We start from the raw sequence: 16,051 nt of genomic DNA, 5'->3' as shown, positions 1-16,051 counted from the left end.
TTGCTTCTGCTTTAAAATACGGTTTTTATAGGGGGGAAGGGAAAGGAGGGGACCGGGCGATACTACCAACTATAAAAAAAAAAAAAAAATTAAGAAAAGAATAGCCCACCAGTTTTGGCCACTTGTATTTGATAATTCATTAATCCGCCTTGCTTCTAGGGTTTATTACAAGGCGCCCTCTCCCTCTCCTTCCATCATTGTCTAGAGTTTCTTTTTGTTTCCCCTCGTTCTTATCCCCACTGTCACCGTGGATCCCTTCGTCGCGTCCCACCGTTTTTTTCCCTTCGAGTGGATAAACACTACTCTAGGAGGGTGTACACTTCAAGAGTGTTGAAGGGCTCGGGGGTCATTGCAAGGGATTAGATATGATGATGGTAATTATTGTGGTCATATCTAAAGTTTATCCAAATTGATCCAGCTGGGAATATGCCAGGAGGATATTCTGGTAATTTCAGAAGGAGCCCACTGACTTGCCAAGTTTTCGTTTGGATCACTCACCTAATACCCTGCTCCGTTTTCTTACATTACAGTTTCCCCCGAGCGAAAAGGACAGGTCAGGTAAGATTAGGTTGGATTTTAATTTGCTTCCCCGTCGAGCGGCTTGAACCCCAAGCAAGGGGCCGCGATATTGTGCCCCTGGTTTCCTCACTTGTTAATGTCAACAATTGGACTCTTTGACGTTATCCATTAACCCACCCCTTGCAAGGATCTCGAAGAAAGAGACAACCTTGGCTATGCATGGCGAGATGCGCGGCCGGGATTTAGCTACTATTTTTTTATTCTTTATTAATTATTTTTAATATCAATGTATAAAAACAATTAAAATATATATAAAAAAAAATTAATTCCAACCTTCAAGAATTTTAAAAAGGACCCTTAAAAGCATGACACATAAAAGGACCCTTAAAACATACCACTGCCTTCCAAAGCATGGCCTCGTTATGATTGATCAAAGTGAAGCAGTCAACGTACGGAGACATGGAGACAAGATTTCAGACAAAATCAAAGATGAACATATGATTGAGATTCCTAATTGTCAGAATCGGGGAACAACCTTGCTCTGCGTGCTCATCAAACATCCCACCAGCTTAGCATGATAAAGAGTTCTAGACCTTAATTACAAAGCCAAATTCAGAGCAAAGAAGATTCACATCAGCCTGTTTCATCCTTGGTCTTGAAGCTTTGCATCTCCTGCTGTTTGCCAAGGATATATATAAATGGCTCTCCTCTTAGGGCCGCGTTTTCTGGAGCTTTCTTTTCCATGGTTTCCAGTAGAACTGCCACCAGAGTTGGCTGGGGCATCGCAGGCTGGGTGAACAGGCGCCCGATGCCCAGGAACCAGAGCAGGGATTCTGCAAGAAAGCAATAATAGCGGTAGCTTAAGATCAAGCAATTCAACGCATGGCCAATCGACCTTAACCTAGCTAGTCATCAGCAGCACCACAAAAGAAACAAATAATTTTGCTTTCAGTGGCGCCTGGACCACAAATACATAGCAAGGACGAAAAGGCACATGCATCTAGCAAATCTACCAGGATCCACGAAGGTAACCAGTTTAGCACAAGGTAACTGGTAGCATTTGGTGCATGCATCCTTAACAACACATATTGGCATGACATATATATGGGCTTGTTTCGAAGCTGTTTATGAAATCAAATTAAAAAGAGAAAAAGAATAAAGCATTGGAGAAGAAGATAATTTCTTCTGCTTATATATATTGGGGGAGAGTTGGAGGTCGATTCTCACCGCGTTACTCGCTCGGTAAAAGTTTTCTCGTCTCTAGAGTGACAATTAACCGTACACGTGTCGATGGACCCAAGAGATTCAAACCATCTTGGCCTGATGCCTTGACGTGGCCGGATTGGAGACTGGTTGCATAAACTAAGCATGTTTCTATTGGCCCGTTGCCCATTCAAGATGAACTAAACAGAAATACACGAGTAAGTAAATTACGGGTTTACAGGTCGTGGGGTTGTTCTCATAGAGGAGGAGTAACCTTAGGAAATGTAAAAGGATAGCATGTCGCCTCTGTAACACCACCTCTGCATTTGCAAGGCAAGCTGCTGGTAATCAAGTAAAATGGTCGGGAAGGCAAATTATTAACAAAACCTTATTGCCCTTAAAAATTACTGTAACTCTAGATTCATGGAAATTGTTCACGGGAACAGTATAATTACTATTGTATACTTCTACCAAAAATTTTAAATCTAGTTTTCAGAAGTATTAATTATTTTCATATGATTCATTCATTTTTAAATTAATTAAAGATAATTTTTTTTTTTATTTTAACCGCATAATAAATAAAACCATTAAAATATCCTTGAGAGCAAAAATTTAAATCTAGCATCAAGAAGTGATTTTGTATTTCTATAATGATTTTATGTTATTGTAATTTAAGCCAAGAGAGAATTTAGTATTTGCACAAAAATAAAAAATAAAATAATAAATAACTAAAATGAATAATGAAATGATGAAAATTCTAGTAGAATAAAAAATTATAAATCTTACAATAAGAGGTATTTTCAACTTTTTACCATAGTTTTTTTTGTAATTATTAAAATAGATCAATAACAATTTATATTTGGCTAAAGAAGAAAAAATGACATCCGCGTGTGGTGTACTTGGAGGCGCTGGCACTCGTTAGGCAGCCCGTGCAGCGCCTCTTGACATTCAAAATAATTTTTTATTATGTCGTTGGAAGTGTCATCGTGTTTTTTTTTTGTTGGTGGTTCAGTTTGGAACCGATAGGTCTTTTTTTTTCTCTATATTTTTCTCTCTCTTCCCTAAAAAAATAAAAATTAACTCTTTTTATTGTTGATATTTCAACTTCGGTCTTTATTTTTTTAAAAAAATTAAATTTTTATCTTGATCTTTTTATAAAAAAATTATTTATTTTTAATTTCATCATTAAATCTCTATTTACCAAATATTATATTTTTTATTTTTATCTTTATTCTTTAAATTTATATATTTTTGTAAATCATTTTGTATATTCAAATATAATTAAAAATTAAACTTTATAATTTTTACATATTAGATATTTCACATGGATCATAAGTTTAAAAAACTAACCACAATTTTATTTTCTTAAAAAAAACTTTATAATTTAGTTTAACTATAATTACAAGTTTATCATTATGTTTTGTTTTTATCTTATTCAGCACCTGAATATTTTTCTTAAAAAGAAATAGTTCGGCCCCGGCAAGGTGGAAGGGACTAGTTATACTGATACATTAATTATACTGATACATTAAAGCCGGTAGCATTTGGGCAGCTGCCTCCACAGTTTCAGGAGACTCCAGTAATGCAATGCTGCAAAAACTAGCACGCTGGTATAACCTTTGCATCCAATAAAACGTAAATTTTATATTAATTGAGAGTTTCTACTGGACAGGGACCGAAATAACCGTCCGTGAACTATACTAGCAAACAAGCAAGACCTCCTACGATCCTGGTTTTGCCTCTTCTGCACATCAAGATCTAGGACTCGCGACCACAAGCTGTTCCTGTTCCAAAATTTAAAATAATAATCTATCTAAAACTCAGTTCATCTGGTGCATGGACTTCTTCCTACTAACCACAGTTATCTTGGCAAGCAACCACCGAGTCAAGGATGTTGTATCATAGCAAGAGTCTTTTGAGAGTAAGCCCATGCTGCTTTTCGAAGCAAAAAGAAAATGATAATCAGAAACTATTCCAGAAAATATTTACCCCTTTTCAGAGGACACAATACCAACATATTCAATACACTAACTGGACATGGACACCATGCCCTTTTTTCTGACCAACTTCGTGTTCAACTGGCCCAATTCAGAGTTCCAGAACTGATCCTAAGCTAAAGACAGTTGGACAAATCATTAGAAAAACAAACAATGTTACTTTGCCTTTAATGAACTGAGAAAGAAAAAAATCATTGGAGTTCGTCCATACTCAAATGTGGAGCACAAAACTCTTGGGCCCCAGGTCACCCTGCCGCTGTGATGTATCTGGTGGCAGGAGCAATCCCTATACCTACAAGCTGCTAAAAAAGTGGTGATTTCAAGTCCAATAAAAACATAAAAGTTGCCAAATAAATTTAGTACAGGGTGGACCTTTATAAACATGAATGCAATGCTTTAGCCTTTTGAGCACCACTGTCAAGTATTTGTGGATCAAAGTTAACCAAATGCCCTGACTAAAACCTTGTCTCTAAAAAACCTAACCACGACCCAAAAGGAAAATCCCGGTCCAAAAACTAGACAGCTAACAGAAAATCGATACTAGTCCATGCTCCATCATCGAACTTCTCAGGGATTACATACATGCATTTCATAGCATGGACAAAACACTGCTCTTAAATCAAGACCCGAGGTAAAGTAGCAGTTTCATGCAACTCATAACACTACCTAGAGTTAACATAGTATATAACTATTTTATCAATCCACCCTTGAATATAATGAGCACAGATTATCTAAAAACCTAATAAGGCACCATGCATCTCAATACATGTTTAAAATGATATAGAAGAACTCATGAGAGTAGTTAGATGCATAAAATGTTGCGAGTTTGGCTGGGTCCCAACTCCAGCAAGACAGTTTGGTTAGTTCCACTTGTTCTTGGTGCTTCAGGACTTCAACATCCTAGACTATTCTGGATCTTGGGCCAGCCTCAAGTTAACAGCATTGATCAACATGACACACATCAAATCCATGTCACCAAAAACAAAATACCAAAACATGGGACCTTCCTAAGTGATCCAAACACAATTCCAGTTTCTTGAACCCACCACAATGGCCTTCCCACTATATGAAAACAAAAAGGTTTCACTTCAGATTATGGAAAAGATTTTAGCAGGACATCAGAGTCCATACTTAGACATTCATTCACCAATGCTCTAAATACACAGCATTCCAAATGAGGCTTCCTTTGATCAGCTACAAATTTCATCCAATTGACAAGTGCTTAACTCTAACTCAAATCACAACCACGGATTTTCACCAGCTGATAACAAGCCCAGTGTAGCAATCAAATATATAGAACTTATTTATCTGACCAGCAACCTCCCAGGGTTTTCTTATTTAAATGCTAAAACAATTGTATTCCCCATACCCAGGTTCTCAGCAGCCTAAATAAAAGGTACAGCAAAGCCGTTACAGCATGATGTGGGTTGTAATAAAAAATATCTTTGTTATAGAATAAGCCTATTGCATGTTTTTGCATAAAAACAATTCGCATGTCAAATGGAGGAACTGGTCAATAATAAACAACATACAGCAAGTAATTTGAGCTAATGCTAACAAGCCCCAAGTAACCACTCAAGTATCCATGATATACCAGGTTCATACATCAGAAGAGGTCACAACATGCTGAGATAAATTTGAAAAAATCACTTTTGGAATTGCCAGTAAAGTTAATATGCAAACTAAGCCCACAGTTTTACAATTCAGTTCAGAGCAAACCCAATACTAAATGATAGATAACCATAAAAAACACAAAATCCATCAAACAAATTTAACAGCAAGATGAATTAGCACTAAACTAATAACTGTTAACGGACATAATCACCAACATAGCTAAGGTAGAAACTAAAATAGTTCGAATCCTCGACAGGGACACCACATAGAGTCAAATATTCGAAGTTCAAGAAAACATGAAAACCAAACATCAGAGCCTAGAATCGTTACCAATAGGAGAAAAATGCCAGCATACATCTCCACTCCTAGTCCAACCAAAACAACACTCCCTCTTCAAATTATTGTTTCTCCTCCCTCTCTCTATTCCATTGCTCAATCCTAGCCCTTCGTTCCTCACTGCCTTCCCTAACTGTACTCCCATGTCTTTTTCTCCCTCCCTCTCTGTCATACTTGTCATTCCTCCTCCCATTTCCACGATAATCACGGTCTCTGTCTCGATCTCTGTCCCTGTAATCCCTCTCACGCCTATCATAATCTCTCTCCCTCTTCCTAGGACTCACACTCCTACTCCGACTCCTACTAACCCTATATCCACGATATCTTCCAAACAACTTTCTCCGCAAATCCCTCCCAATCAGCTTCACGTGCATAAAATTACAATAACCGCCACGATTGCAGTTATTCTCCTCAAACTGCCTGCAGGTAGCTTCACGAAAATCAGTGACGGGAGAGAAATCAGCAATGATTGGGCGACCAGAGTAAAATCGTCCTTGAAGAGCTTGCAAAGCGGCTGCAGCTTGGTCTTCCTCCTTGAACAGAACATAAACGTTACCGATCATGTGATCAGCGAGATTATCACAAACATTGAGGCTCTCGATCTCGCCAAATTTGTTCAGTTCTTCAAAAATATCCTCGTAAAATTCTTCAAAATGCTCCTGGATCTTGTGCGGGTCAAGTGGCTGACCTTGAGCATCGACGCCAGGAGTAATCATGTCAGGACGCTGGTACATGTTGGATAATAAGAGAGTGGGAGAGATGGTGGGGCGGTTGTGGAGGCGAGAGCATCGATCGCCGTGACGGCATGCGCCAATCTTGAAGTAGAAAGGACAATTAACTCGGTCTTTCTCAGTACCGAAGATTGAAGCTAAGTGCTCCGCCATGGTTTTGTATTTGTTAGTTAGGGTTTGAAGGAAAGGAGAGAACCCTAATTCATGAAAAACAAAAAGAAAACCCTAAATTTGGAGATTTAGGGGATTTATCGGACTCGCTGTCGTCTCTGACTTGGGTTGTGGAAGGTTCTAGTCTCTCTGTCTCTGCGAGGGGGATGGACGTGTACCATTAATAAATGAGCGTGTGTGGAAACACCACCGTAAGAGAATTATTGACTTCCAAATCATTTTTACTTTTACTTTTACTTTTTTTATTTTTGAAGTTAAAATACATTTTTGTACGAGCTTAATGATAATATGCATTTGTAGGAATTTTATTTACAGTAAATTTAAAATAGTAAATTTATTAGTTAAAAAGACGTTAGCTTCTTTTTTTTAATTTGATGAGTTTAAATCATGACATCATTTATATGATTTTAAAACAGTAAATAAAAGTCAAACCATGTGTTAGCGTTCTATAATAAATAAGAAATTTAAAATATATTATGTCAAAGGCGAAGACATAAATGAATTTTTAATAACTATCTTTACTTTTCAATGGTTAAAAGAAAAAAAAATCAATCTATATTAAACCAAAGTTACCTTAATAATACCTCCTCTGCCATATATTAAAAACTAATTATTAAAAATATAACTCAATTAGTCAGATCTTAAATTTATTTCCTAGTAGTCATTAATTTAAATGCCACAAACGGGACTATCAGAAACTTACTAGAAACGAAGGAAGAAAAAAAAAATTAAGAGGAGCAAATTAAAAGAATTATTTTAAAAAAATTAAAATTTCAGTTATTTTATACAAGGGAGGGGTGCTGGAAAAACATTTCCTTGCAGGGGCCCGACCCCTGCCAGCCCCCTGCCTCCGCCACTGGCTTACCTGATCATTAATTTTAGGATCTCGAGGAATTAGTCGAAATACATATAAGTTGACATGAACACCCATAATTACCAAAAACAAAAGAGTGCAAAACAAACAAAGGTATCTGAAGGGATGAGTTGAGTTTGATTTAAATAACGAGTCTGTTTGAAAACGCGGTGCAAACCGCGTTCCCTTAAATTTAAAAAAAAAATGTTAAAAATTTTCTATATATATATTTTTAGATCATTTCGATGTGCTGATCTCAAAAATAATTTTTAAAAAATAAAAAATATATTATTTTAATGTATTTCTAAACAAAAAAACACTTTAAAGCACAATCGCTAGCACGATCTCAGGCGCGACATATCTCTCACATAAAATTATCAAGGGCTAAATTCTTTAATTTGCACGTTCCATTCCAGAGAAAAGCGAGGCTTAGAAATTCAAAATGATTAACTAATCTTATTGCAGTACTTGAAGGTGATTCTTAAGGGGTTGCCTATGCATGCTTGTATTATTAACACATGACCAGTGGCCTCTTATCCTGCAAAATCACCTCAGTTGCTGTCAACTTCATCTCAACTTTTGCCACCCTTTATCGAAAAAGCAAGTGGAATGAATTTCCTGGTTAGTGATTTTTGTACTTGAAGCTATCAATTCACTCAATGCATGAGCATCCGGGTCTTGATCTGCTTCACCTAGCACGCCTTTCAGGAATGCCTCGTATTGATGCGGAATTCTCCTTCAATCAAGATTGCATCCGTTTGCCAGGTCCTCCCTTTATAAAATGATGGGTAAAGATACAGTAATCTCTTAACATTTTGTGAATATGGCAAAGGAAAAAGGAAAATACCGAGAACTCCACAAGCTCCCTCCTTTGAACTTCCAGATTCTGAATTAAGTAAAAACCAACAAAACCCACACACATTTCATATGAATAGCACAGTAGCGCTAGCTTACCAAATCAATAATTTCAGTGTCGAAATCTCAACACAAAGTATACAATCTAAAATCTCAGCATGACTTGATCTCTAGATGTTATTTGTGCCTTGGATCGTACGCTACTGGAAGATATGGATCAGGCTTCAGAGATAAAAGCTGATCCTGAGAACATGCAACACTGAAAGGAAAGTAAAATATCCATTCGATTACCTAGGGAGGCTACGCAAAGGAAAATTCCTTAGTGGGTTCTCCCTTAAGAGATCTGTTTCCCTGCTTGTTGAAGATCAAGAAAACCAATTAGTTCTCACTCAAAAAATATATCCTCCATAAAGAACATCCTTGAGCTGGCAGACAAATAGCCAAGCAACTAGCACTTACTTCTTAATGTCTAGGACGTCCCCCTGTCTCAGCCTCAATGTCGAAGACATGCCATCGTGATCATGTGCTCTAACCTTTCTGATAAGATATGATAACAAGTTATTAACAGAACAAGGACATTAACATATCAACAAGCACTATGTAGTGTGTATGGATACTGAAGAATTGATGTAATTGTCAAAGAACCATCTCAACCCAATAGCTTAAGCTGTTAGGTGAGGTCCCAGAATATGATTTATATTATTCTCTAACACAACCCCTCAAGTGAAAGCCCTTTGGGCTTGAAACTTGCACAGACCTACATTACCTTGTGCTTAATTTTTATCAAATAAATGGGGATGGTGAGATTCGAACTCGTGACCGCTTGGTCATCAAGGCTCTGATACCATGTCAAAGAACCATCTCAACCCAATAGCTTAAGCTGTTAGGTGAGGTCCCAGGATATGATTTATATTATTCTCTAACAGTAATCTCCCTGATAAAATTATATCCGTCAATTAGAGATGACCATTTTAAACTTAGAAAATGGTATTGCTTACTTGGAACATTCCTCGTCAACAAACACTTCAATGGAGGCACCTGCAGTTACCCCTCCAGATCTAGCTCCAGGTCTCTGCGGAATCTGAGAGACAGCATATTCTCAAAGTTAAATGCCTGTTGGAAAGGGATTTTTATGAAAATTGGTGGCGAGAAAGCTCTTTTAAAAGGCAAACCCACCTTGTATGTTGTCCATTTGGTAGGCACTGCACTATTTTCTTTGTTTCTCTCTTCTCGAGCTCCAAGAGTGCTCCAAGGATTCAACTCTGGCTTGGCCTTAACTGATTGATGTCCTGGCATGGCATCAATATTTGTTGTGTCTTTGAAAATAGAAAGGGGGATCTTCTGAGTCCTAGAAAATTGAATCAGAAAAGCGTGTTACAAGTTAGAACAGAAATCCACATGATAATGCAGGCCGAGTTTGCTAATGTAAATCAACATGTCACTAGGCACATTCAGGCATAACACTTGCATACATACAACATGCCGCGTTGTTTTACATGGTTAGGGGAGAGAAATCATGGCACAGATTCTTTAATTGATGTAAAAAAATGGGCACAAACTGTTTGAAATGCAAGTCAATAGGTATATATTGCTCCTTCAGTGGAAATATTTGTAACAGACTTTTTATAGATGTTTTATAACGAATCAACCTAGAAAGCTATGCGAAAAGGGACAACAGTGGAACCCTGTGCACTGTTTCTAAATGGATATGTTGCTTCATTATACTTGGGTATCAAAATAACCAAGTATTAGAGATAAATGCATGCGGACAAGAAAAGGAATAGGAGATAGGAAATAAAAGAAAAGTAAGAACTGTAAAGCCAAATGCTTGCCTGTCCGGCTTCATTTGTTTATTTGCAAGTTCGGATCTCTCCATATTTTGCCTCCCTGCAATATTAGTGAGTTTTTAGCAGCAAATTCAAAACGGCAGATTAGAGCAGTAGAAACTTACGATTATCTGCGCTGGACAAGACAGTTCCAAAGCTTCGGACTGGTAAGTGACTTTCTCCACCGTCATCCTAAAAAGAAACAAAAAGACAGATGGAATAACAAACCACTTCCATTTATTTGATCATGTATCGACTAAACAAAATAATTTACAAAAGTTGGATACCTCCACAACTTTTGGTTTTGTCATTGATCTAATAAGAAACTTCCTGTAGGCATCCTTCAATTTTTCTATTGGTTGAGCATCCCTGCAAAAGTAGATGTTCGTTGAAAAACAAAATTTAATTGTATAAAAAAGTCCATCATTGCATAATAAAAACTAACGAATCCAAGATCAAACTGAAGGACGGGTAACTTGCGTGCTGTTGCTTTTGTTGTAGGAAAAGCATGATAGAATTTAAACACGAAATGCCTTTTGCAGAGTTGAGATATCAGATCTCAAAAAAGTTTGGCTGATGATAATGAACAAAAGATAAGATTGTGCCCTCAACATCCATCATGCGCTGCAGAACTTTTCCATGTATTAAACTAAAATAACATAATAAAGTCATTTACGTGCATGATGTGCAGATTCGCATTGCTTTCAAAAGTCTAATTGTTATTGTTTGCAAACACATATGCAAACACCTTAAAAGCTCTCAATCTATCAAGCATCAGAACAGTGAATTGATTTAAATGCTGCTAAACTGCAACAAATCTTAACAGACACAGAGTTCCCTCCCGGTAACTTCAGCTACAGAACAGTTTCATTCTGAATTGTGAAACATCAGTTCTGAATTGTGAGGGGAGTGATATAAATCCAGGTCAAATCCGTATATAATAACTTATGCCCTTTAGAAATCAAACCAACTCTGTCGTATAGAATTAAAGTATTGGAGAGAGACTTACCTAGATATCCCAAGATTGAAAATGTCATTTGCAATTTTCATCTTAGACTTGGATTCCATATGCAAAGCATATGCAAGGTAATAGGCAGACTGTGACTTGCCAATTTCATTTGCATCAAGAAAACTGTAAATGACTTCTGCATCAACACAGTTTTCAGCCTGACAGAAAAAGCGAAGCACCGTTTTCATCACGACAAAGAGTCTCCAAAAGATTTGAAAGCACAGGTAAATAGTGAAAAGAATTGAGAAAGAAAAGTAAGAACCCACGTATTCTAACCAAACTTTGAGGTAACGGAGATCATCCTTGTACCGGTCGGAATGCCAAAAGGCACGCACACATTGTTCGTATATGAGTATGAGGCCTGAGCTGTCTCCTCCTTGTGGGAATGCCTCTTGAACCCATTTTATACACCTTCAAAACTCACCCCCAGTTTTACTACTTTAATATTATTATTCCAATCATAAGAATTATCGATAACAAATTATTAAGTACTCCCAACCTTCAAATCAAATGGAATTAAGAATAAAAATAAAAGAACACAACTCTCGCATGAATTTATGTTCATTAAATATCGATGATACGAGGAAGGATGGTACTTACTCGATCCATGGCAAGAGAGGGTCATCCCCTTCGTACTCATCAATAGCTTCGATCAACTTCCTACACCCATGAAATCAATCAGTAAGAACAACACAGGTTAGACAAAACGAATTTAAAGAAAAGAGGGATGAAGAAGGACCTTCGGGTATCCAGGAGAGATCTCTTGAGTTGATATTCTGAGTGATATTTGAGGGCTTGATTCAAGAGGCCAACATTGCGGCCTCTTTTCAAGGGTCTTACATTTTCTTTGAACAGTTCCCACTCGTTACCCGTCTCTTGTTTTGATGCGAGAAACTCCGTCTCTGGATCCATTCGTCACTTTCTTCTTCTTCTTGAATCTTGAGAGAGAGATTGCAACTGTGATTGTGATTGGAATAAAAAACTAGCCGTTAGTTATACAAACTGATTTGTGTCCGCTGCTTGTTTTGAAATGTTACCAAAGGGAAGCAGAGCGTGTGTGGGCTTGGGCCACGCATATAAGCGCCAGTGGAGCTGCGAAAAGAGAAGAGCGTTTGTATGGGCTGGGGAATGCCTTATACAGACCATCTTTTTGACAGGGCATACCGAGATAGGTTAACATCCTACTTTAACTTTCAAGGTTTAAACTTTAATAAATTATTAATCAAAGATTATTTTCTTAAAATACACTAAATTGATGTGAGAGTTTATCAAAGAGAATGATTTAAATAATCACTTAAGTTAGGATGAAAACATCTTGATCTTGAAAAAAATTGAAAGCTACTTGTAACGGAAAAACAGATGCTCAAGTCTATTTCTAACGAGACAATAAAAGCCATTTTGAAATGCCCAAAGAAATCTATACCGCAGCAAATCCACCGCCACCTCCCTTCTACCTTTTGGATCTTCAAGGCAGGCAAAAGGGCCCTCGCGTGATCCACACCGCTGGTTGAAGTAAAATGGAGACACCCTTATTAATGACCACGGATTGTGGTGGTGGTGGTGGACCGTCATGCCAGGGCAGGGAGGCTGTTTTGGTAAATTCATCAATCGAAAGTTGAGTCCAAGTATCTTATCAAAAGCTATCAACGACCTAGCCCAACCCCATGAAATTACATTCATATCCTTAATCAAGTAATCATTCATCGTATTGTTAAATTCTGAAAAAAAAAAAAAAAAACCATGTATATTATTGAAGAAGAGGCCAAAGTAGGTGGATAAGGACCTGTTGTGTTTGCTTTTGATTGCTAGAGAAGAGGAAAGAGGAGAAAGAAGAGGATGGCATCTCTGTCCATGATCCTGTCTTCATCTAATTTCTCATCAAGATCTGATGTTTTTGGCAACAAATTGTTCAACGGAAGATCTCTTGCTGTGAAGGGTACTGCGAGGGAGTGGGACGGTAGTAAGAGGGTTATGAAAGAGGCGAGGGTGAAGGCAAAAATGGGGGGAGGGGGGGGAGGAGGAGGAGGAGGAGTGGCAAAGTTCAAAGGGACCCAGATGAGAGAGAAGCAGCTGGCAGAGATGATAGAGAAGAAAGTCGTAGAAGCAAAGGAAGTGTGCGAGGGAGACGAGACATCAGACGAGTGCAAGGTGGCATGGGACGAAGTGGAGGAGGTGAGCCAAGCAAAGGCTGATTTCCGGCGCAGGTTGGAGAAACAGGATCCTCTCGAGTATTACTGTCAGGACAATCCTGAGACCGACGAGTGTCGTGTCTATGAAGATTGACTGCGCACCCACGTCCTGCCACCACCATCCCTATCAACACCGTCTAGAGAAGCAGGATCCTCTCTCTATCTTTAAGTAGGTGTAATAATTGTAATGGTGTTTTGCTTCCCCCGATCCCCTCCTTGTAAATTACAAACCCCCCACTCCACCACTGGTAATGCCAAGGCAACCAGGAAATTTTTATTTTTATAATAAGCCAGTCATATTTATCTATTGAACTGTATGTTATCTTTTCTTGTTTAAGAGGATAATTTTAATTAATAAATTATAAGTACTTGATCATGATGATGCAACCTTTGCCTAATAGAAAAAAGCACCACTGCTATTCCACTAGTGTGTGTGTGTGTGTGTGCGTGTTTCATCACATCAATAGAGAGATTGCTTCCTTCAGCTTTGCCTTTGAATTCCTCTGAAGGGAGACGCTTTTGATGGCAAGCAGTTGTTTGCTCTTGGTATCACCCACAAGAAATGAAATCAGCCATTGCTTGAAGCAATCTTACTGCCAGAAAGGAGCACCTCTAGCAGGTCCAATGCTAGGTTCCCACTCACAGATTGCGTAGAGAAATGGGCTTGCAGCAACACAGTAGCCTTCACATGCAGATTAGTGTATCTTGGATTTTCAAATGAAAACCTGTTTGATTGACTAATCGTTGAAGCACCTTCACTTCCCCGGGTCATATTGGAAGTTGTGCCTTCTCTGAGGCTGAAGAGAGGATTTCCAGAACACATTTACTTGCTTCTTGATAACTCAAGGTGATCACAAAGTTTCCTTTGACTCTCCCTGAGATTGTAGTAGTTTGGATTTTGAGTGAGCCTCCTATACATGAAAGTAAACGTGAGATAACCTACAACGTCTTGCTTGTTCTCAATAACTCCAGCAACACTTTCAGTGTTAAAATTACCGTGTCAGAAATGGTATAGATGACTTTCTGAGGAAAATGCTTCATATAAGAATTTCATGTAGTATTCTTTGGGAGGTTCGTGGCAAAGGATGACCACTTTGCAGGTTTATCTAGTATAGGTCGACCAGCCATCATCTGCAGAAGAGGACAATCCAAGTGAACATTTTCATGCCCATCATCACAACTACCAAATGTGCAGACAAAGGCACTCCCCAGCACATTGTTACTCAAGGAACAAATGAATCCATCCAACTTCAAGCTGTCGGGACATAACTTATCAATCCAAGCTGCTAAAGCCCTCATGCAAATAGCAAACTCCGTGCTCCAAAGTGGCCCTCAACTTTTCTTCCTGAATCTTTTCAGTGAAAGGCTCCCATTCCATGGGGACCGTAGCAGAAAAGCTGGCTTTATCCACCATCCACGCTCGAGTATGTCATCAGATCTATGGCAGTGAGTCGCACATGCTTTCTTAGTTTCTCATGGTAACAAACACAATAGCAGGCTTTCCATTCTTTGCATGCAGGGCTATATATAGAAGTATTTGTCAATTGCATCATAGCTTGCATCCTTGTCTCAAAATTGGCATTATCTATTTCTTAATGCGTAATTCCAATCTAGCGAAGCTAGCTCGTCAATGATAAAAACACTAACTTGCTGAACATACTTGCGTTGTTTCCAGTGTCAGGACAAAGCACCATATCTCTGGGGTCCTGATGATTATTTCACCCTTTTCAAGCAAGTGGCTATTTCCCCTGCAAACTCAACTATATGCCAAGACCTCTACCGAACTCTCTCCCCGCCACGATAGCACTCCTTGACAATTGCTTCAAGAGGTGCAATATACGCTACGTGTGACACTGTTGGTCCCTTGTAGTATTGCCACTCCTTGTTGGTGCAGCACAAGAGTCAGCATGTGGTCATCATCAACGCACTTCTTCAGCATGAAGTGCTTGTGATGAAGAATATAGTCAGCATAATTTCCTCCGCGATAACCCAAAATGGCTCCACTTATCAATAACCTTGTCCTCCAGTTGAAAGTCTGGTGATATTGTATGTTCACTCCTCGACACAGTGTGAGGAACATGCTGAACGAGTGCTACAAGATTAGCATTAGAAATTGGTGGGCGAACTTGTCCGGTTTCCTGTCCGTCTTGGGGGAACGGATGAGTTCGCCATTCTCGTGTGGTGAAAGGTCATAATTTTTTTGTCCAGGCCAAATCTTTCTTAACCAACTTCATCAGGATTTCATTCGAGATCCCATAGAACTGACGAGGGGGAGCCTGGAGGCTCCTCCACGTTCTCTATTGACCATTCCACACAAGTCCATAGCCTTCTCTATGCATGTTAACTGGGCCCATCCTCTTCTCAAAACAATATCAAAATGAGCTCGCTTAAGACAACCAACACTCTACGAAGAAAACAAGAACAAATGAATAAGAATTGTATGCAAAACTGGAATTTATCCATTTTGAAAAGAAAAAAAGGAGAAGCCAAGACACCAATTAGAGAACACAAAGCTGAACCTGGGTAATGAAAACCATGTCAGATGTCAATGAAATGCCTTTAACTGTTAGCTTTGCAGCAAAACGTTAATTTGTGCACTAGGCTCCTGTATGTTTAATTTCCGTGGTTCTTATTACTATTGTCTATTGCGACAACTGCTCCACTACTATTCCTACGTTGTGTTGTGAGGCTGGGAGGGCTGTTTCCTTCTCTTAGGCTTTCCATTGCTAAAACAGCAAGCGTTGCCAT

The 16,051-nt window shown here is 38.6% G+C and overlaps 3 protein-coding genes and 1 pseudogene across 17 annotated transcripts; 1 reads left to right on the top strand and 3 right to left on the bottom strand.

Moving 5' to 3' along the window:
- Positions 1–3,340: 3,340 nt before the first annotated feature.
- LOC7474543 (splicing factor U2af small subunit B) lies at positions 3,341–6,723 on the bottom strand. 11 transcript variants are annotated; one of them, XM_024595520.2, is made up of 4 exons: positions 5,664–6,723; positions 3,931–4,018; positions 3,755–3,835; positions 3,341–3,654 (listed from the first exon to the last, which is right to left on the bottom strand). In XM_024595520.2, the coding sequence occupies exon 1, from the start codon at positions 6,551–6,553 to the stop codon at positions 5,732–5,734; it is 822 nt and encodes a 273-aa protein (XP_024451288.1). In that variant the 5' UTR covers positions 6,554–6,723; the 3' UTR covers positions 3,341–3,654; positions 3,755–3,835; positions 3,931–4,018; positions 5,664–5,731. The 11 variants fall into 11 exon arrangements, with proteins under 11 accessions (XP_024451288.1, XP_052306128.1, XP_024451289.1 ...); XM_052450168.1 differs by lacking the exons at positions 3,755–3,835; positions 3,931–4,018 and adding an exon at positions 4,857–5,104; XM_024595521.2 differs by having other exon boundaries at positions 3,341–3,835; positions 3,931–4,021.
- A 1,047-nt stretch (positions 6,724–7,770) lies between these two features.
- On the bottom strand, positions 7,771–12,698 carry LOC7471736 (mitotic spindle checkpoint protein BUBR1). Of its 5 annotated transcripts, none has more exons than XM_024596191.2 (13): positions 11,854–12,698; positions 11,715–11,774; positions 11,381–11,525; positions 11,115–11,272; positions 10,393–10,474; positions 10,231–10,297; positions 10,112–10,166; positions 9,456–9,627; positions 9,278–9,360; positions 8,739–8,816; positions 8,571–8,630; positions 8,272–8,310; positions 7,771–8,196 (listed from the first exon to the last, which is right to left on the bottom strand). In XM_024596191.2, exons 1-13 carry the CDS (start codon positions 12,024–12,026, stop codon positions 8,163–8,165), a joined length of 1,206 nt encoding a protein of 401 aa, XP_024451959.1. In that variant the 5' UTR covers positions 12,027–12,698; the 3' UTR covers positions 7,771–8,162. The 5 variants fall into 5 exon arrangements, with proteins under 5 accessions (XP_024451959.1, XP_024451960.1, XP_024451957.1 ...); XM_024596189.2 differs by lacking the exon at positions 7,771–8,196 and having other exon boundaries at positions 8,203–8,310; positions 11,854–12,206; positions 12,538–12,698; XM_024596192.2 differs by lacking the exon at positions 8,272–8,310.
- Positions 12,699–12,842: 144 nt separating this feature from the next.
- On the top strand, positions 12,843–13,679 carry LOC7471735 (calvin cycle protein CP12-3, chloroplastic). The gene has a single exon (XM_002301856.4). It carries the CDS (start codon positions 12,951–12,953, stop codon positions 13,395–13,397), a length of 447 nt encoding a protein of 148 aa, XP_002301892.1. The 5' UTR covers positions 12,843–12,950; the 3' UTR covers positions 13,398–13,679.
- Positions 13,680–13,742: 63 nt separating this feature from the next.
- LOC112326663 (DExH-box ATP-dependent RNA helicase DExH12-like) lies at positions 13,743–16,051 on the bottom strand (annotated as a pseudogene).

Source organism: Populus trichocarpa, chromosome 2 (genome assembly GCF_000002775.5).
Source record: "Populus trichocarpa isolate Nisqually-1 chromosome 2, P.trichocarpa_v4.1, whole genome shotgun sequence".
Lineage (NCBI taxonomy): Eukaryota > Viridiplantae > Streptophyta > Magnoliopsida > Malpighiales > Salicaceae > Populus > Populus trichocarpa.
This window is presented reverse-complemented; position numbering and strand designations above follow the sequence as displayed.